Below are 22804 nucleotides of genomic sequence, written 5' to 3'. Positions count from 1 at the left end.
TAAAATACTTCATACATACTCTGTTGCTTCTTTCTATACAACACAACAGGCCAGTTTTACAAGTTTTACAACCTTTAAAAGTTATCAGTTCATGTTGTAGCCCTAAAACTTCAAGTATTGTAGTAATAAACACACTTTCAGAGCTTTTAACGGACTTAATAGGACAGTTAAAAAAGCCTTACCTTAACAACATGTGCATAATCTTAAAACCTGGCCATACTTTTTTGATTTGTGTGAAGCCAAGGAAAAAAATCCTTAAGCTGTCATCCAATGTGCCAAGAATCACACCTGTTAGCCTGTGGTGTAAGAGCTTTCCATTCTTTCAATCACTTTATCAGAATTGGAAATCATTCAGACAAAGAAATCCAATTCTGTAGAGATGATTAACTCCTCCACATGGAGAAGTTTCAGATGAATAAAATTCCACAGATCTATTAATATGGAGCATCCTGAAGACAACCCCAGCACTTAATTAATATGGTAGAAAGAAGTCTTATTTTAATGTTCCTTTGGATGATGCATCTCTTCCTTGCTGTGTGGACAGTGTATTATTAGTAGGGTCCGCAGCAATGCCTAGCTGCCTGACACTTGCCAGAACAGCACCTTTTGTCATGTGTTTATAAATTATCAAGTCTAGACATTTGGAATGACTTTTTTTCTATATTTGGTATCTTCCGCATCCTGTTTTTTTCTGCAGAATTTTTCCAGCGTTTCTACAAATGCACACAAGAGAAAAAATGTGTAGGTTTTGGCCATTAAAAAAAAATCCTAAATCAATACAGTGATTTTGGTACAATGGCGAAGAGGTGCAGGCATATGTGGATAAAAAAGGAAATCATAGAGTAAAGAACAGACCACCACTGAGAGCGAACAGAGGGAATAAGTCAGAAAGGTCATACTTGGAGGAGAGGGAGAATGAGGTACAGCATCAGGGCCCAGTAAAGCATCATTTAAAAATTACAAGGCTTCATAAAATTCCTATGGAATACCATTTTGCTACCAGCAGTCAGCAAATATTGTGAAATGCACGTGCTCTGTTGTTGAGTGCTGATCCGTGTATAGAGGATCACATCCTACTGATTTCAACCCATTCTTCTGTATTTGTCTGAATGTATTTATTTATTTATTCACTTTTAAAAAAGGAACAAACTAGTTACAAATCAAGAAAGTCCAAAAATAAGGTATTGCAAGGTTGATTTGTATATACATAGTATTTAATTACACAATAGGTTACCTGCCTGGGTAAGTTACCTACTTTGTTCAATTAGCATATATCTTCACAGTGAATGTTAAGGAGAATCATGTAGCAAATGAGATTTTTTTCCTTATTTATTTGCTGGAGAACTTGGAAGACTTGAACTGAATGACATAAGAAAGAAAGATGGTTTCTTAGTTTTGAACCTAATGTGAATTTGCAAGTGTTGAATTCTGCCCAGGAGCCCACTGCAGACTCATGTTCTCTGTTCTTGCAGATGGTTAATAAGACCCAGGATTGTTCTGATACAAATACAGCAGTCTGAAAACTAAAATAGTCATCAGTGAAGAACAGCAAATTTTCAAAAAGGAAATTCTTCCCCTCTGTTTTATGCATTGATTTTAGGATTGTATTAATTGCCTTTTGGAGATGTTTGGCCATCTTCATTGAAAAGGCCTAGGAGAATAGCATAAATTATATGTCTAAACTCTAGAGCAGCTAAAGTTATCTAAGATTAATTTCATTATAATAATCTTAAACTTCATGTGACTGTCTTAAAACCCAGGGTCTGAGTTGTAGAAATGTTGAGCAATGAATGGAAACGAGCAGGATTTTGCTTCTAACATAGAAGCCATTGCAAAATGTAAAACTCTGTAAAACTCTGTAAAACCAAATCCCAGGAGTCCCAAAATCAATGGATAATTTTTTCTCACTGTCTCTGTTTCTAGTTTAGTACAGGAAAAATAATGACCCCACATCTCAAAGGGATGTTTGAAAATGTTTTAATTGTAATATTTATGAAGCTGCAAATACACTAATGAGTCCCAGAGTACTGCCCTGTGGGAAACGAATATTTCTTCTTCAAAGGAGAGTTTAACAGTGGGAACAGATAAAGTATGATGCCATACAATATAAAAAAATATTGATTAGCAATTAATTATGCAAGAAATTAATGGTGCAGTGACCTTATAATAAAAAGTAAGAAAAAAATGTTATTTTTCCTGAGATAAAGTTTATTTAACTTGAGAGAGAAGCCATTTGCTTACTATTCACATCTTGTGCTCTACCTCTAATATTTAGTATATCTAATAATACTTAGTAAACCAAATATTTAGATTTGCAGAATATCTCTGAGATTAAAGAAGAACAAAAGTGTGTTTTATAACTTTGTAACTCCTAACTGGTTAAGCATCCAAAATAAATTATGATAAATCAGTGCTCTAAACTTGCTTTTTTCCTGTAAAAATGTCCATCTGTGAAACTGGTGGCCCAGAGTTACTAGTGTGAAGTGAAACAGAATAGAAAGATTCAATATGAGAACATCATCTAAGAACACATAAGATATTAAAAGAAGTAAAATTAAAAAGCTAATATTTTCCTATGTTTATTTTTTATGTAATCTAGGATGAATGTGCAAATTACATCCGTGTCCTTCACCGATATAACAGAACGCATCTTCTGGCTTGTGGAACAGGAGCTTTTGATCCCCTCTGTACTTTTGTAAGAGCTGGACATCCATCAGAGGTAAGAAATTCAGTTTACAGTATTCACTCTTTTGGTCTGGATTCCAGAAAAACTTTTATGGTTAAAAATAAGTATTTAAATTCAATTGCTAACAGTTCTCATACGAACCATACAATAGATATTTTCACTGATGAAATTCAATGCTGCTCTAAAATTTAGTTTGTTCCTGGAGGAACACACTGATATTTGAAAGCATATTCTAGAGAATTATACAAAGAATTCAAAGAATTTTTCATTTTATGATTTTTTTTTTAATTAGATAAGCTTTTATAGAAACTCTTAAGGAAAATAATAAATATTTTTAGGGGTTTAGGCAAAATCTGTGGAGCCTTTGGTTTTTGGTTTTGAGGGATTTTTAATGAAATAATACATAATATATCAAAATATGTATTAGTTTGATGGGAGATGGAATTACTTAACAAATCTTTGTTAGATTCAGCTTGTCTATGTTGATCCTGTTCAGCAAGTGTATTTTAGCTCACTAATGATGCTTATAGCTGAGTGAAATAATACTGCAGAGAAGATCAGTAAGTGGAACACATAATCAATATTGTGAACATATTTCTTATGCAAAGATAGAAACTGCCTAGAAATTGGGATCCTTCTGTCTCAGTTAAATTAGATCAGGTTTAGAGAATCAGCAGAAATACCAATCTCTTATTTTAAATTCTTGTGTAAGACTCCCTTGGGCATTAAACCTAATCCTGATTATATGAAACCTATGTGTTGCTACATGGAAGTCAAATGCTGACTGGCTGATCCTGGTTACATCCTGCTTCCTTGCATCCTTGTCTTGTTCTACTCCCATTGCCAATTTTAAGAACATACAGAGTTTAGGAATATATTTCAAATTTCTGAAATGAGTCAAAAACTTGTAGAGGGCTGAATTTCTACAACTGTTATGATATTTGAATTTGTGGACAAGTTATAAATTACACTGCTAAGTCTGGACCTTGAATGTCCAGGCTTAGTGAAAATTGGACACTGAAAGTTATCCCTTGTCATACATTTAGTAATGTTGAAGAAATAATTAATTCTGTTATAAGGTAAAACTACTGGTAAGGAATTGCACTGTTATCTGAGCTGCCCTGCAGTCAGAAGAGGATTTCACTAGGCTGCTAAAGGCACATGTGATGACCATTTTAAGAATCTGACTAGGTATTCTCAGAAATGAACTTTGTGAGGTGGGACTTAATAGATGGAGATGATCTGTAGCCCAAATGTAAGATTACTTTTAACTGGCAAGTGTCAGGAAGAGTTGCTGGTCAATGGTCTTGCTTATTTGGTTCACATGATGTGTCCTGGTAGAGCTGAGCACTTGTCATGGTGCTGAAGCCAAAGGACTGTCCAATAGGTTCTTGCTTTCCCATATGTCCAGGAGCTCTTGGCTCGAATACATATAAATTGCAGACATAAAGCTTTTTGAAGTGTACTCATATAAATCAACTAAGGTACTTACTTCAGTAAAATGTTTTTGAATAATCTTTCCTGAATAAAGATGCATCCTTCTGACAAAACAAACTAGAAAATAACCAGAAACAATCTCCAAGGATCCAGTCCATGCTGTGCACTTCCAATTGCTGTCAAAATGAAAAGCATCTCAGAAGTTAAGACTCCAGCACAAAACTTAGATTTGGAGTTGTATGAATTGCAGAAACACACTGTCATCTGAAATTAAGGAAGGAACTAAATGATAAGCAATGTTAAAATAAGGCAACTTTGCATGTCTTCTTTGCTCCTCTCATGAACCTCCTGTCAGGCTTCCTGGTAAAGTTTGAAGGAAGTAGTGTCTGTATATTTAGGAACACTATTTTAGAAAGTATAAACAACAGACTAATAAAAATAGAAACCAAACAAACAAAAAATGAGAAACAAGACATATATAAGAATGTGTGGCCTGTGATCATCCCCTTATCTATCACTGTCCTTCCTTCCCTTATTTTGTTTGTTATTCTCTCTTGTCAAACTGAGGTTCTAAAATTTTACCCACACTGAAATCATGGGAAAATTACCATATTTTTTTTTGTGTAGACCATCAGGAAATATATTTGCTGCACTAATCAGTAGCTATACTAGTTTCCGTTATCTGAAAAGTTGACCATCAAGACTAAAAATGAGAGGTGCCATTTGTATGGTAAGTTAAAAATAACTTATGGTATGTGGGTGAGTGGGCAAATTGTAATCTTTGCTTTCTTTGCACCATGTAACTGCAGAAAATGAAAGGAGAAGATCCTTCCTCAGAAAACTGAAGTTTAATCTCTGTTGATCTCTCTAATCAGACAGTCCTCATCCAGTGACTTCCGATTGCTGTACCCTATTACTTCCACCTCATCTCTCTGGCCATTTTCTCACTGTCCGACTGTCACAGAAAGGAGAGTAGCAAATTAAACAGTCTTAAAAATATTAATTACACTATACTAATCAATTTCTAAACAGGGCAAAAACATCTTTATTTAAAAAACAGTAAAATATTTAAATTGAAGAGTAAACACTTATTTATAATCTGCATTTATATTCAATTCAATGCAGTTCACAATAATAATACTTTACTGTGACAGTGGTGAGCCAGTGAAATGGGTTTCCTGGAGAAGTTGTGGATGCCCCATGCCTGGAAGTGTTCAAGGCCATGTTGGATGAAGCTCTGAGCAACCTGGTCTAGTGAAAGGTGTTCCTGCCCATGGCAGAGGGGTTGGAACGAGATGATCTTTAAGGTCCCTTCCAATCCAAATGATTCTATGATTCTATGATTCTATAATGTGCAACTGGCTGAAAGGAATATTTTTTAAATGTTGCTGACATGTTTTTGTTAAATATGTTGAACTTCAGGATAAGTGAAATTTGTCTTTGATATGCAAACTAAATTGCTTCTGAACAGAATCCCTTTAAGTAGCACAAGGTGTGTTTGAAGCTTATACACATTTGAACAATGACACTTTTCAGACATGTTGAGGTATAAAGTGTGGGAGGTAAAAAGGGGGGGAGCCCTTATAACAGACTTATGTGGATCCAGACACCCAGCTAACCCAGCATGTGAAGCTAGATTCACACTTCCATATGGGACTATGAATCAACAGTACCAACACGGAGAAATACTTGCTCTGTGGTCAGGGAGCTAAACTATAAGTTTCAATAGCGCTTCCTGAGCTGATGGCAGACAGAGGATGTGACCCTCTCAGTAAAAACTGCAGGGTTCTTAAGTTACAAACTGTATATAAATACAAATTAGAGATTATTTTAGAGACATTTAAGCACATGACAGAATAGCAGGATTGTATTTTCTGCTACATTACATCTTCCAATTTACTGAGCAAGTCAAAGGGAAGCAATCTTTCGGAACTAACCGTCCAATTAAGGCTCTTGAGCTCGGTGATCACTAGTCCGATTTTGCAGGGACATTTATTTTGTTGTTGACTTGCAACGAAAGTTTACATAAAGTCGTCCATTTCTGAATAGCCGTTCAGTGAGAAAATGAAGCATTGCTGGTTTTACTTTGAAAAGTGAAAGTATCCTAAAGCCATGATCAGAATCATACTGTATGGCATTCTGATCCTGTACTTAGTGCGGTTTTGTGAGGTGCAATACAATTTATGAAAAGGAGCATTCATCCTCCTGTATAATGTCTTACATTCTTATGCAACCACAAATTCATATTTTCATATCAAAAGTAGGTTTGAGTTGTGTCTTGCAGAACACTGAGCTCTTGTCAACAAACCATGAAGTCAAGAGGAGATTTTTGTCTCCGAAAATAGGCAGAATTTGATTGCCCCATTGGCAGATCATTACTTCTTGGAGCTGACTGAAAAACAGAACTGCTAATGTTTGCAAAAAACACTGTAAAACTATCCATTCTCTGTAGAAAATACTAATCTTACTATACAGCAATTAAAATGTGTTTTGAAATCTTTCACATGCATATTGTGCTATGATATGTTATATAGGTGCAGTTGCTCCTTTTGTGCTTTTCATGGTTTATAGAAGTTTAATGGTACTATGCATTTTGTCTTAATATGTTGATTGTAGAAAACAATAAGAAATAAATATTAGTTTTATTGAATTCTACATCAAGCTTCATGGAATCACAGAATATGCTGAGTTAGAAGGGGCCCATGAGGATCATTGAGTCCAACCCTTAGCCCTGCACAGGACCATCCCCAAGAGTCACCCCATGTACCCAAGAGTGTCATCCAAACGCTTCTTGAACTCTGTCAGGCTTGGTGCTTTGCCCACTGCCCTGGGGAGCCTGTTCCAGTGCCCAACCACCCTCTGGGGGAAGAACCTTTTTCTAACATACAACCTAAAAATCTCCAACACAGCTTCAGGCCATTCCCTTGGGTCCTGTCACTGATCACCACAGAGAAGAGATCAGTGCCTGCCCCTCCTCTTCCCCTCACAAGGAAGTTGTAACTGCAATGAGGTCTCCCCTCGGTCTCCTCTTCTCCAGGCTGTACAAACCAAGCACCCTCAGCCCCTCCTCACAAGGCTTCCCCTCAAAGCTCTTTGTCATCTTTGTTGCCATCCTTTGGACACTCTTTAATAGCTTAATATTTTTCTTATATTGTGGTGACCAAAACAATAAACTTGTGTTGCACCACCACAGTATAAAACAAATATATTTTTCTAAATCAAATTACTTATAAATTTTGTGATACACTATGTATCACAATATGTTTGAAAGATTAAATATGTAATGGTTTACTGCAGTCATTCTATTGCAATATTGGTTTAATTGATGTAGCTTTGGAACTTCAGGTTGTTCACTTTTGTAAAGCTGTTGTCAGTTATCTTTCTAAAAATACGCAAGTATAGTCACTGACAGCAGCTTTTTATCTTTTTCTCTGTTTCTAATTGACTCTGATGAATATTGCTTTCCCAAATTTAAACATTTCAGCAAAATACCCAATGTTTTTCTGCCATCTAGAAATAAATTACAAATTAGGAAAAATAGGAGTGCTGACTTTGCAGACAGATGAACTATTGGTGTTTGAAAAAGACATGTTACAAAATTTTGTCCAAGAAAACATAAGCAAGTTAAATGCCAGCCAGTAAATGAGTTCATTATCTCTGACTTCATGGAATGCTTTTAAATGTCAAAAATCCATGCAGGTCAGAAAAGGTTGGGTTCATCCAGTTTCTATTTGTCTATCATCCAGAAATAAAGGGGAGTTCATTAAAATAAATGTTATTTTTCTTGGAGAAAGCAAAAGTCAGAGACCCTGTACCCCAAATTTCTCATGAGGAATTGTATAGGTATCCTTCCCCTGTGCTCTGTGAGAAAAAAACTGAGATAAGTATTCAAACCAAATACAGAAGATGAAGAAAAATGCAGAAAAAAAAATCTTATTTTACTTCTGTTCTCACCAAACTGACATTTGTCCCTCCTGTTATCTTTGATGTTGGATAGAGTGGAGGAGGGGGGGAAGCATCTCTATTCAGTCTCTTCCTCTTGGATTTATATAAACTTCTCAGTTTTGGCAGCATGCGATGACTGCTGAAAGAAGCGATTTCTGTCTCAGTCTGTGTTTCTCCACATCTGGCTGCTGGTAAAACAGTACTGCACTACTGTTCTATATAGCTCAAAATACCCTAGTTGAATTTTGATGAACCTAAGATAAATCTAGTGATCTATCTGCAGTCAGGCAGCAATTTTATCTTTCTGACTTATCTGTTCAGCAGAACAATAGGTTGTAGGGATGCTCCAGGGGCCTTCCAATGATCCAGACTGCCTTTGCCTAATTTACAAAGCACCTTTAACAAGTCCACATGGGAGTCTCACCAAGTACAGCAAAAGAAATTACTCTGCCTCCACAGGACCTGAAAAATGAGTGGAAATTCCAAAAGAAAATTATGTACAGAAACAATATCCTAAGTTTCTGCAAAGTAAGTGGTGACAAGATAGAGCTGATTCCTGGACAGGAAGGCATCTCTGCATGACAAAACCTGTTGAGGGAATTAAATTTATGGGAAAACGCAATGCATGAAGAATTTTTCTTCCAGAACACCCTGTAAATTTTTAATATATACATGGAGCTGGCAGAGTGCCATTTTCAGTGCCTCATTTAATTCAGTAAACTGCCTACAGCTGTATTTCTCCACTTCAGAGGCTGATGGACTAAGTCACCCTTTCCACAAAATGCACTGGTGGTTTTTGGGAGTCTCCCCTAGGTGTTCCTAATCTGACGTATTCCTTATTATGCTATTTGCTCTTCAATTAGCCAGCCAAGACTCTGGTTATCAGGGAAGACTAACTCTAAGACTTTAGTCCTGTTAGAAAAGACCTGAGTAAACTGTCCTCCAAGCAAACAAATACACCTGTAGCTCTCTAAAGGCAAGTTGGAACTTCTTCTTTCTAATTTATATTGCCCTTAATATTTTTTGAGTGTGGGCAAGGGCACTTCTTTTTCTATATATTCTGTATTTCAGTGCAAAAACAGGATAAGGTCCAATTGTGCAATAAGTTTTCCGTTTGCCTCTCTACACCAATCAAATGCAGGCAACACAAACTCCTCGGCTCTTGCTTTAACAAACTGAAGGGAATTCACATGCAAGTTGAGAGAATGTACTGGTCATATCTCAGTTTAATTTTTCCATGACATGATTCTTCTGCTCTTGACCAACCTTTGGCAATGCCATCAGTCTTCCAGGTTTGTCAAGAAACAAAATTGTGGACGTATTTATATCTATTATTTTAGGATATTGTTTCTGACGTATTTTTATAATCAAAACAAGCAATGATCTGCAAAGTTACTCCCTCTCCATGCTTGTTCCTATTACCTCATCTCTGCTCTCTGTTTGCAGAGGATTAAGGAAGAGGAACATCTGGTTTCACTGACCAGTGGGTGTTGGTCAGTCCTTAGAATATGTGACAAATTCTTCCCCTGAAAATATTTTCTTAGAGACACAGTGTCCCTCTGCATGGATGAAAAGCCATCAGTTAGAACACCATCCACTAAACATATATGAAATTCTGTCAAGTAAGCAACACACTGTCATAAAATCTTTTACCAGAAGATCTTTTACATTACCTAGTTTGAATGCCCACATCACAGGCTATTGAATTTCACCAAAACATCAAAAAGCCCCGAATTTCATTTAGACTAAAGAACTTCAGGTTTTGGAAGTTGAATATGCATACATTTCAATATAGATTAAAATGGTACCTAAATCATAATAGACAAGAAAATTAATTACATGAATATAACATCTATGCTCACAGCAAACAACAAAGGTGCTGTACAGAAAAAGGGAAAAGAGAAAGCTGAAGACCCACATCAGCTTCTACCTGAAGAAGTATTTCTTACCGAACTCATGGCTTACCTATGCACTCATAAGAAAATGGGCAAGTTCTAGTCAAGTAACACCTGAAAGGGATTGTCTGCACCAGTTCAAACAACAACCCAACCTCTGCAACCTCTGCAACCCAATCCAAACCTTCCAAAAAAACCCAACAAAAACCCCATCTGCTTTGAAGCAGGATAAGCGTTCCTTCTGAATCAATGCATATGATTATGGGAGAAGTTAAATTTCATGAGTTTTGGCTGTAAGAATTAGCTTAATGAACAGCTGTAAAAGTGAAACTCAGTAGGAATAATGAAGAAAGTTCTGTTCTTCCCATGTTTTGCTAGGAAAGGAAAAATGGGCATTGTGTGAGAAGAAACAAAGACCAGAAGGGACCATCAGGACATTTTATATGTCATTATCACACATTGTATAGGTAATTTTTTCCAGGTATTGAATTAAAAGCTTTTCAGGAAAATATATATTGTCATTTCAAAGAATTCAGCTAATAGTGACACCATTATTTCTCCGTTCTAAATATTAGCTGTTCTAATCTTTAATTACCTACTATGTTAGGAAATAGCCACTTATTCAGGGTCAATTCTTCTGACTTCAACTTCCTGTCATTTAACTTTGATATGCCTTTGATAGCAAAAGTTCAAAAGTCTCCCACTATCTTTTCCACATCTTTTCCACATCTAAGTACCTATACACAAAGATCAAACCACCTCTTCAGTTTTTCTTGATAAGCTGAATAAATATGGGTCCTTAAACCTCCCATCAATAAGGATTCCTCAATCTTATTTGTGTCCTTCCTGTGAACTCTCTTCAGTATTTTCACATCTTCTGGAAGTGTGGACACTAGAACCACACATGCTATTCGATGGTGTGTGTACACGCAAGGTCACTTCCCTACCTCTGTTTGAGATTCCTCTTTATTGGAGTCAAGTGCTGAGTTCTTGGCACAGCATCACAAGGAGAAATCTCTTTTTAGCATTTTTCACTTGACCTGAAGTTCTCTGGAGCACAAAGTTATCCCAATTTACACACTCGGTTGAACCACCTAATTGTCAGTCTCATACAAAAAGATAAATGAAGAGATTCTTAGGGATTCCTGTCACCATCATCTGTAACAAGGCACCTGGGATCTCCAAGACTCTAGATGAGGTACCTCAGTCTTATATGTGAAAGTGGATATAACACTTTGGATAGTGTTGTATTAAAATATGCTTAGTAAGCCTCTGATATTTAACTCAGTATTCAAAGCATTATATAGTTTGAGCTCTCATTAAGCTCTTTTCTTAATTATTTATGCCTTCCCAGTCTTTTTATAAACTTTACTAGGAAAGAAATCATATGATTGTTTAAATCACTGCTAAAGTAAAAAATCATCTTTCTAGCAAACCCAAAATTTAACGAAACCTTCAGTAGAGGATTCATCAGTGATACCTCATAACAACTGTACTTTGATATATGTTAGCAGTTTGTATTTCTTAACAATTCTACAATGCACATTGTTTCATCAAATAGCTATGTACTAAGTGAAATGTCCTAGAGAAAGCCAAGTATTCTGTATCCACACAGTTCTTATCAGTCATTCTCATGTCTTGTAACAGACAAGTTTTTTTTGACAGTACCCTCCATCCTTAAAATGAGGTGAATGATATTCATTACTTTTGAATATTGTCTAAATAAGGCCATACATGAAGTGTATGGAAGATTGGTAGAGAATGTGAATTGATCAGCCATACGAAATGAATTTTCCATCATATTAGACCTGCCCTTTGCAAGATTAAACACAGATGGTTCTAGGAGAATGAATCCATACAGAGGAATAATGCTATTATCCCAAAGAGAAAGAAATCCTCCACCTGTGTGGTAATTTGGTGGGGCTAACTGAAATATTCCAGCTCTCATTATAGTGATTTTTAGATTCTCCCACTTTTATTTATGAAGGAAAATATTTTTCCAAGTGACAGCTCCTGGTGAAATTTATGTCATTGTTTGAAGATTGGAGGTGCTGCTCAATAATCTGTTAGTCATCATAATTAAAAACAGAAAAAATTAACAATGGCAGTGTTTAGTTAATATTTTTGCAGGTTTATAAGATGCACCCTTAATATTGTATGATCCTTCTGTGATTTATGACTGACTTCTTATTTGACTGATATCTATATAGAAAAATTATTTTAGATTCAAAAATGAACTAAAAAGAAGTATTGCTTGCAGTTCATCTGTGTCATCAGGAGACAGTGGATCCCCTCCTCTGCTCTTTCTTCTAGTCTGGCCAACTTAGACATCCCCTGCTGAAGCTCTGCAAAAGGGCTGTTGGCTGTCTAAGGCTCCATGCTATGGAGACAGACAGATCTTCCCCAGGGTATCTGAGTTCTTCTGAAGTCTGCTCTCAGCTGAATGTAGGTGTTGTCCTTTCCATGCCCAATGCATCTCTTCCATCATCAAAGCTCAAACCTTAGACCTGCATCCTTCCTTTTTTTTATTTTTTGTGATCTTAATTCCCAACTGTTGTTATTTGATGTTTGCTCTGACATGACCCTCACAATCTCAACACAAGTTTAGCCTGCCAAAATCATGGAAAACAAAAAGTCTTGGTTAGTGAAGCTCTGTGTAAAAACTGTGCACTTCCCCATAGAAATCCCTTCACTTCCGTATAGCACTTGTGTACTATCTTTAACTTCTCTTTCACTTGGTCATAAGACTATATCACCATTTACAGCTATTCATACATTTCAATTCTAGGGAGCCTTTATGTGGTCCCTGGAACTTTCATACTTATTAACTATCACATTAATGCAATATAATCATAATTTCTAATGGTTCTATTCTTTGCCATAGAACCCTAATGAGCTCATGTGTCCAGTTTAACATTACACAAAGGTGTCTCTTCTGAAACTCTGACCAGTTCAGTCACTGCTGCTGAAACATTCTGAACTGCTAAGGCTAAATGCCTGTGATTTTTATGTGCATTGAGGTTGGTTCTTTTTTTCTTTTGCCAGAATTTTTCACATTCATTAAATCAGGAAAATATATCATTTGTGTCACTTTAGGCCAGATATTTTGAGACAAGTCACAAATTGCTAATCCTTTTGCAAACTCAGACAGCAGTCTGACATAGCTCCAGATTTTAAACACATTTTCAGATTGGACCCCTATGTGTCTTAGTCATTTAACTGTGTAATAAAATGCATAGACCTGAAAAATGCATCTGAATTTTTAGGGAGGATTTAATGTCTGTAATATTTTATGCACTCTCATCCCATAGGATGATTGATCTTTTCAGTATGTCACTGGATATTAAAGAGGATTGAAAACAGATCCTCAGAAGGAATACTACCTCCAAAATAATCTTAATTATGTCAAATAATTTTCACAACAAGCAGAGATTTTTTGTTGAGTGCTTAGTTCCTTTTTAAAATTAATGTTTGGATTATTTAAAGAAGATATTATATGAAAAGTTCTTTCACTGTGGGACCATCCTTGTCTTGCTCACCTATATACCTCGGTGGCTGTTTTATGTTGACTTAAATAGGACAGTGTGTTGAAATAGTACTCCATTAGTATTTTTATAAGTATTTGGAGCACAGATTCGTTTATATAAATTCAATTATATTGATTCATTTTCCACTGGATTAAGATTTTTAATTTTTTTAATTAATTAGTTGGTTTTGTTTTAATTAGATACCTAACTAATGTTTGGAACTATAATTATGAGATACTGTTAATACACATTTTTCTTAGCATCAAAATTTAGTCTGCTTAAATACGAAAGGGTGAATCATATAAGACACTGTTTCAGGCCTGACCCAGTAAATTATTTGCTGCTGTTATACAAGGACAAAATATTTTGCTGTATATCTTTTTTACCAAGTGCCTTCTTGATGAGGCAAGTGTACAGATTAAGGCAGGTCATGGAGTTGAAAGTTCATTTTGGAGACTTATATTTGAATTATATTTTCTGCTGATTTACAGACATGTTCTGTGATTTTTCAGATTTTTTTTTTAATGGTAAGTCAGGGTTCATCCTTCCTAAAAGAAGCCTCTGCACAGTGTATTCAGTGTGTCTTTCTATGTTGAAATGAAAATGTAAGCATAAGTAAGTATACAAGAAAGAAGAAAAGAAATAAAAAATACCGTTTTGAGAATATACAGAATAAAAGATTATTTGCAAAAATGTGTCACATGAATTTATACTTAAAACACTATACTGTTCTATAGAGAGGGAATAGAAACGAAGATGAGGTTTATTCTGTATATTGCACTTCAGTGTCTGTTGTGGTCACAAACTTTCTCCAGATTCATTCAGTATTCAATTTCTCACAGGAGAAAAAAAATCCAGTTAACCAGTGAAATACTTTACAAATCTTATATTTGATTAATTTTTAAATAACTTTTTGGTTTCTCACATTAGGCTATGTGACTGAGCATGGATGTGCAAAATGTCACTTTAAAGGTGCATTGTTAAGGTTAAACCAGACTCAGAATTTATTTGAATAGATGGGAAAGTAAATATGAGCAACAAATGTATTCTTTGTTTAGAAACAGCACACCTGACATGTTAAATATTTTTAAATTCCATTTTCTACAAAATAAGGTCTATTACTGTCTCAGAGATTTCATAAATTACATTAATTTCCATGGTTCTAAAGGCTATTGATTAAGCTGCAACTGTGTCTACCTGTGCACCTAATTTAGTGAAGGTTTCTAATCACAGTTTGTCATGTGTTACTTTATTGCTTTGTAACTTGGCTTTTAAGATACTATTAGGAAAAAAAGAAAGAAGCATACATGGAACCAGTGAATTTAAGAATATACCCTATTTTGGGCCAAGTGTCATTCTCATAAAGAGAAAGGGTAAAATTGCAAAAGACTTCGATGTGAGATGATATAACCATGCAAGTGAAAATTAACCTCACAGATATTGCACAGAGGTTTGAGGAAAACTGAACATGCTATCTTCAGAGTAGGGATGTGCACATCCCCTTGACAGCCCTCTCCCTCACATACCTTCTCCATTTGCAGCTCTCCCTCTTGCTCTGGGCTTCTGTCTCCAGCTCTGATGACCCTTGGTGAAAACCCACCTTACCAGGGTTCTCAGTAAGCCAGTCCATTGGGATGTCCTTTCCCTGCAGAGTCAGTGTCTCCCATTGTGTCCCATCCCTTCCCAAGAGTCTTCCACTTCAAACAGGACACTATGATAAAATATGGTGAATCTTTGGTGTCTACACTCCCTTTTTTGATGTTTTAAGAATTAATTGAATTTGAAAAAGAGCTCATCATATGACACTAGCACCACATGGCTTTATTAAGAATTTTAGAAGAGAGTTTCTCATAGCTTTGCACAAAGCAATGCATCTCTGTTTTACACTTTCCCATTCAATTCACTTTGCATGTGAACCTTCTTATTCCTAATTCTTTTCATAAAGTTATAAATTACACGGCCCCCAGAAATAAAATGCAAAAAATAGCTCTTGCATGTATGTCATTCTTACTCTAAGGTTGAAGAACTATGAAATCATTAAAGCTAAGAATGAATTTTGTCCAATGCCTTAGAGCAGTAGTGAAGAGTATAGCCAGTGTTTAAAACTATCACAAAAATCTGTACAGCCTCTCTCCACAGTACTCTAAATATGATTTACTATCCGGCAACGTAAGTAACATAGACTTCTTAGAAAAAAAATAGCAAAAAGAAATTAAAACATACCACACACAAGAAAAAATAAAATCAAACCAACCAGAAAGCAGTACCAACCACAAAAATGCACAAGTCTCCTGGAGAGTAGACTGGTGGTACTGTTGGAGCACATGCATACGCAGTTAAGGATGCAATTAAAGGCTATGAAATGGTTTCAATCTCCTTTAAAAAAAATGCCAGTATGATATATTTTACTTTTTGTTACCTAAAAAAATAATAAAAATTTAAAGTGAAAAAAACCCCAACCAAACACAAACCTTTAAAAAATCAAATTATTTTTCTCTCATAAAAATAATATTCTAGGAAAACACAACTAAACCCTCTGTATTTTTAAGTCCCTGGTTTAGGGAAAAGATACGGCCATTGTATTAATGTTGAGAATAGGTTTAAGTACTTTGATGGATAGGAATGGAAGTAAGCATATGTTTTAAATTAATCACATGCATAAGTGTTGTCTTGAACCAGAGCAAAGCAGCACTTGGCATAAGTGAAAGCAATTTTCTGCAGCAAAAGTTAAATTCAGTCTTTAAATTTTAATGTCTCTGATTGACCTTTCCTTTCACTATTTTTTATAGCCTACATTATTCTTCATTGTCTAAAATTATCAATTCATACCCAGTTAATGGCAAAATGCTTGATGTCTTGGAAATATCTTCTATTTCTTTTAAAAGAACATTATTATTTTAATAATAGTTGAAAGTGTATTATGTTTCCTGAGTCACTGTGTCATAAATCAAACCCAGAACCCCATTTCTTTTCTCAAGCTACATTCAGAAATACGTAACTCCACTCCCAGCCTTCCATATGTGCTTTTCCATAGTTTTAACCATAACCATTGAAAAATGCCCATAAAATAAATTGTGATGTTGAATTGATGTGCTGTATAATCTGTGAGGAAACTGTCAGTTTTATTCTGACATTTCTCAAGGGATTCCAATGTCACAGACTGCAAGGAGGGTTAGAATTAAGGAATTAGCCTTCAAAGCTGATTATTAATGTGTAACGCTTGTTTCATTTAAACTGGCATCCCATGTAAGCTGACACATCCAACACCTGAACTTCAGTTACTTGCTCCAGTGATGGGAATAACTTATTGCAACCATGGAATATTTGGTATGTTGTCTTAAAAGGTGAAGGTGGAAAATCTCTCTTGGAGGAGCCATTGCTTACATTTTCAGTGACTTTTCAAACACTTACATGCATCTGCAAGCATTTATGAAAAACACATCCTGCTTTGTATCAAAACTGGTGAGCTCCACTGAAAAATTCCACCGAATTGCACTGAAATCCAAGTTTTTGTCTACTTTCAGTGTTAACATTAGATTATGTGTTTAAGCTACAGTGCTTTTTCATAAATTCCAGCTTTTAAAATGTAGATAATGAAAGGATACTACACATGTTGCTTAACATTTTTCATTCCACAGCCATATCTTGAGCTGTTTTAAACACATTTATGTCATGGCCATTAAAAGGGACGGGCTTGTCTTTATCATTGATTTAAATCTGATTCTCAGATTTACATTAGTAGTTATGAACTACATTAGTTAGTTATGAAGTGTGGTTTATGATACCCTGGTGGGATCATGTCTTCTTCCACAGAACAAAGCCCAGATTCTATTCCCTATGCAGGACAAAATGTGAGCCATACACTATAAGCCAGAAAGTGTGGATATTACAACTTCTTCAAGTACGGTTTCAAAACAATTTTGTTCCTACAGTTGATCACTTTACCTGTGTTTTTTTTCTGCAAACAGTTTTAAATTTATTACTTCTTCCATTCCTAGACACATCCATTTTTATTTTAATGTGGGGAAAATTAAGCAGAAAGCATTAAGACTACTTTTAACTCTCAGTTTGTCTCTCCACTTCTACATCTTTATTGACTAATGATGATTACTGATTAATTGACAAACAGTTTAGCTGAAATCCCCAAAGTGAATCTTTTACATGAATAATTTTAATTTTAATACCCAATTAAAGAATAAATAACATCAGACTGTTTTTATAAATATTTCCTTGACATCAAATTTTATGCCATTATGACTCCCAAATCCCTTTGCATGGTTTCAGGAAGTTTTTCTTTCCCCTCCTGAGTTCACCTTACTCTTTTTTTATCCACAGTTGACTCAAAATGTTATGGTATTTAGATTTGAAAAATACATGCTATGTGATGTTTGAAAAGTGTGGAATGGGACTGAGATTTCCACACAGAGAGAAATATTTCTTCATTGTTTGACATTTACCCAACAACAGACAGGCAACAGTTACTACCGATGTGAAGTTGCTGCTGATGCAGCAGAAACCAATATTCCTGCACCCCCAGTCTCCACTCAGGATGGTTATTTTCTGCTACATCAGTTTTAACTGCTATGCAAGGGTTAGGCCAACACAAGAGCTTCTGGAGAGGTGAGAGTATGAACACCTTGTTACCTCATGAGTTTTAGGAACATTACTTAAAATTTGTATGGTATTTTTCCTTCCTTTTCTCTAATTTTTTTTTCTTTTTAATTGTAGGGTGACTTTTTCACTGCAAATAGACATAAAACAGATGTCCTTTTTTTCCAGAACTGCATTCTAAATTACATCCCATTTTTTTATAGAAACTCTCTAACTAATGGGAATCTTACTTTTTTACCAGAACATCCATGGAAATTGCATGTATTATTAGACAGTTGGGAATGGCAAACAGGTACATCAGCTTGTCTGACTGGGTATTAAGATGTGAATACTGCTTTGAAGTGGATGGTCTGGTGACAAATCCAAGATTAACTGTTTTAGATGAAATGCACAGAAATATTCAGCTATTTATCAATTAGTGGGAACTAAGAGCTCTACAACTTTCCCACTTTTCTTATATCTTTTTTCTTTCTGTCCTTCTGACCTTTTAAAATATTATTTTTTAGTATCTTTCCAGTTTTCCACCTTCTGCCTCCTTGTTCCCTGTCTTTTTATGTTGGGCTTTTTTTTTTCTTTTTCTTTTTTTTTTCTTTTTCTTTTTCATGCTAATATAATTGTCATGAGTGGAGGTACCTGAGGGGAATATTTTTTTAGCTCTTAGGGCAATTGCACTTGCTTGGGAAGATTTTTAGGTTGTAGGGTAGGATGGGAGGATACAGGTGAGTGATCTGAAGGAGAATGAAGAATACAGCATTGCAGAGACCAGACACATAATCAGGTTTCTGTACCTCTCAAAACCAACACTTTCTAGGAACTGAGGCAGCATATACTACAACCCCCCAAAATTACATGAATGTAACCAACAACATCAGAAAAAAAACCCCTTTCTATAATGACATAAGGACTAAATGGACCATATATACTCAAATAAAGAATACCAGGACATTATTTTGTCTGGTCTAGATATATCGAGCTTTATTCTGTGCAAATATTGATTTATTCTAATAAATACTGGAAAAATCAGGTCTAATAAAACCTGATATTTATGATTAAAAAGTCTCTTGGACCTCTTTGAAAATGTTTGCTGTAAGGGAGAGCTCCAGGCAGCTCCTCCTTAAAATCCTGGGGAATTTGGGTTCCTGTTGCATGTGATTTTATGCCTCACAAAATATTTGCCTTATATATGACCAATGTGAACCTGAGATTTAGTTTAATGCACTGGTAGGTTGCATTTATCCAATATATTAATATATTCTGCATTTCAGTAGACTTTTGAGTAAAACTGTTACACAGAACTGGAACTGCTAAACTATTGAAATGTGTGCTAGTCACATACTTGATGGTTATGTGGTGTATTTTTTATCAAGCTTTCATACTTTATTTGCCCTTTTATTCTCCCCTATCCCTGTGTTTTGTGGTATGGTGTTTTGGTAATATCTAAATTAAAAATATTTTGCTCTCACTCGATATTTTAATCAGAAATTAGAGGGCTTTTTTGTGAAAACTGAGACAAGCATAGCATTGCAAATTAAAATTTAAATTGTAAATTCTTTCTCAGTCTTTACAACCTTATACAGACAAATTTAATCAAGTTGCCAATATTTTTTTTATACTGATATTCTGTTAAATCCACTGCAAAAATCATAGTGCTCTGAAAACCATGACTGGAGATTCATTCCTAAACATACTTCTATGGAGAAGATCTATAAACATCTCAAAGCTATGAAGAGAAGATAACATAGTATGATATATTTAACAACTACTGGGAAAAAAATGCTTCAAGGGGGAAAACACATTCCATGGCTAGATATCTATTTAATGTTTAGATAATCTGAAGAAAAGATAGAGGAATCTTCCCTCCCTACTCTCACAGAAATGAAATAAGTGTAATTCTGGTGCATATTTTTCAGGTTCTTTTTGGGCAGTGCACACACAATGGTGATTTGTAGAAACCCAGAGATTTTTTGCTAGTACATCAGTAAGCAACCATAATTGTGTTTTCTCCCTAATGAAGTCAATCCATTACAAAGGTATAACTAAGTTAAAGCTTGTCTCTCAGGACTTTGTTTCTTTGCCTGTGGGGTTCACAGTGTTCTTTGTGATTCTTTTTTTTTTTTTTAAGGATCATCTGTTTCAACTGGAATCGCACAAATTTGAGAGAGGACGAGGCAGATGCCCTTTTGACCCCAGTTCTTCCTTCACCTCCATCTTAATTGGTAATGATCTTTATGTCACAAGCTTCATGGTCCTGTCAATCTGTCATTCTGAGTCTCTTTCTTCAGCACTCTGAAGTGTTGTCAGTCTTCCGTTGCAACCTTCCACATGTCAGACTTAATCCTCATGGTGCTGCCCACATTAATATTACATTCCAGGCACCATTAACTGCAACAAGGGTGTCTCAGTGAAGCGAGATGTTGAATGACATGTGCTATCCTGAAAGTAATTGATTGTTGTGTAATTTTGGAATTAATAATTTCCTGCTTTCCTTAAAAGTAAAACAATATGCCTAGCTTAGACATCTACACTGCTGAGACAAATACACAAGATTTACTATTTTTCATCTACTGAGAATCTGAGCTACAAGCATCTTGTAAAAATTTGGATTTAACTGTGGTTATATGAAACATTCATTGTTTACATACATTACCACCTTTGAGACAAAATAGATTTGTTTTCAATGTTGCCTTCTAACAAAACTATCCCAAAGTGGTGATTCAGTATTAGAAGCGTTGATCTTATACTCAACAGCATAAAAATAGAATTCAGTATGTCCTGCAGTGCCAGGAAGCTGTGTTGAGATAGTGCTCCTCTGTGCCTTGCTGGTGAGTATATCACTGTAGGACTGGGATCTTTGAAGTTGTGATATAACAAATCATATCTTTTTTCCTATATAATATTTTCTTGAAAACATGTTTTGAGATCAAGCAAAGACATTCTTAGTAATATTATAGTACATTGACTAAAGATAGCCTGAAACAGCAGGTAAAGGGTGAAAGCTAGATGCAGTTAGGGAGCAATACAATGATGAGTTCTGGTTTTAGAAAACATAAATAAAAACTTAGCATTCAAAAAGAATATTCATTAAAAGAATGCAAAAGAGGCAAAAGATTAAATAAATTTTCTACTTTTCAAGGATAAAAATACTAGAGGATTTTATGACCCTTTTGATATTTACATTTGGCTTTGCATTTTAAAATCAGGCAGCTAAAGTTTCTGATCATTGACTACAATGATATGGTTCACCCCTGGTGGAAGGGAAGTATTGGTCATGAGTGACAGGTATATTTTTACATACCAGATTTATTTGCTCCTTTGCATTAACAAATTAATCAGAAGAAGAATCTTCAGCAGAAATGCAAAATCTTTCAAATGCAGCAATTTATCAAAATATTCTTCACCGCCATTTAAAAAAAAAGAAAAAAAAAGACCTCTAATTCTTAAGAGTTAGTGGGTTAAGAAGTCATGCAAGAATCAAAAAAAACTGCTGTTATTTGACTGACCTTCCAAAATCCATGAAGCACAGATTGTTACGCTTTTATCCCACCCTGACTCCTGAATTGTTTCTACAGTTTTTGACAGATTCCAACCTTAGCTGAGCCTGGGAACAAAGACTCATCCAATGGAATTTGCTGTAGGCCTGAAACCTCATGGTCTAATCTTGAAGTCCAACCTCTCCTCAGATAGAATTAAGTAAATAAATTAACCCGACCATGTTCCTACTGTGAGATCAATATGAATTTTATTTGCTTAAATGAAAGCCAGATTGTCCCACTGAGCACTTCAAGAATTTGCCTGAATTATGGGAGGTCCTATGGATCCTCATATTTTTATCTGAAGAAGAAATTCATTAAATAAGCCCTTCCCTGATAAAGGCTGAGCAGGGTCTTGAGCATCCACTGGCAAAGACATAAAATCAGTCTTACAAAGCTAGATAATTCTATAATGTGACAAGATTAAGAGGAGGAAATAAAATTTTTATCAGATCACTGATACAGCACTAAAAAATAGACTAACTTCCACCCCTTCATCAAAACTAATATGACCTGAGGAAGGTATTCAGAGGCTGTTTTTCCAGGCATATATTGGGAATTCTATAATTTCAATTGATCATAGTGTGATATTTTAAAAGTATAATGGAATTCTTCAAAGAGTTTATTATTTTATTTATATTTTTTTATTTTTAACTATTGCAGTTAAACACTTCCAACACTTAGGAAAAATATCTTAATGAACTTTGAATTTCCATGTGTTCTACTTTATTCTACCAATTTCTACTAACCATAGACACACAGTTTACAGAATAAACAAAATTAGCTCTGCTCCTTAGACTCCAGGATATATATTCTTTGTCTCTTTAGGCAGCCAGTTGAAAAGGGTAGAAGACATAGATGCAAACACTGTGAATATTAAGAATCTTTTAACTGAAATTTGAAAATGAGACAGACTTCTAATGCCAAGTATACTCTTTTATTCAACCAAGCCCTGATCACAGCTCATGATGGCCATGACCCCATGACAGGAGATGACAACTACTGCTTCCACCCTCCAGGATTGGTCTTCCAGTGCTCGGAGGTTCAATTCTTCTTCATGCACTCCAATTTTCTTAGAAAGTGGAATCCACTCCTGGTACAAAGTCAGGGTGCCCTTGAAGGCTGCACCCCAGAGTTGTCTCCACTCTCCCATGTAGGTTCAGCCAATGTGCA

The 22804-nt window shown here is 35.3% G+C and overlaps 1 protein-coding gene across 1 annotated transcript in view; it reads left to right on the top strand.

Moving 5' to 3' along the window:
- SEMA3E (semaphorin 3E) overlaps positions 1 to 22804 on the top strand; it is a 133408-nt gene that overhangs the window by 77312 nt on the left and 33292 nt on the right. Inside the window, exons 4-5 of the mRNA XM_008926499.2 lie at positions 2600 to 2719; positions 20224 to 20317. Coding sequence (XP_008924747.2) covers positions 2600 to 2719; positions 20224 to 20317 — 214 coding nt within the window. The remainder of the gene's footprint in view (positions 1 to 2599; positions 2720 to 20223; positions 20318 to 22804) is intronic.

This window comes from Manacus vitellinus, unplaced genomic scaffold (assembly GCF_001715985.3).
Source record: "Manacus vitellinus isolate BGI_N305 unplaced genomic scaffold, ASM171598v3 scaffold_13_pilon, whole genome shotgun sequence".
Classification (NCBI taxonomy): domain Eukaryota; kingdom Metazoa; phylum Chordata; class Aves; order Passeriformes; family Pipridae; genus Manacus; species Manacus vitellinus.
The sequence above is the reverse complement of the archived record's forward strand: the minus strand, read 5'-3'. Positions and strand labels throughout refer to the sequence as shown.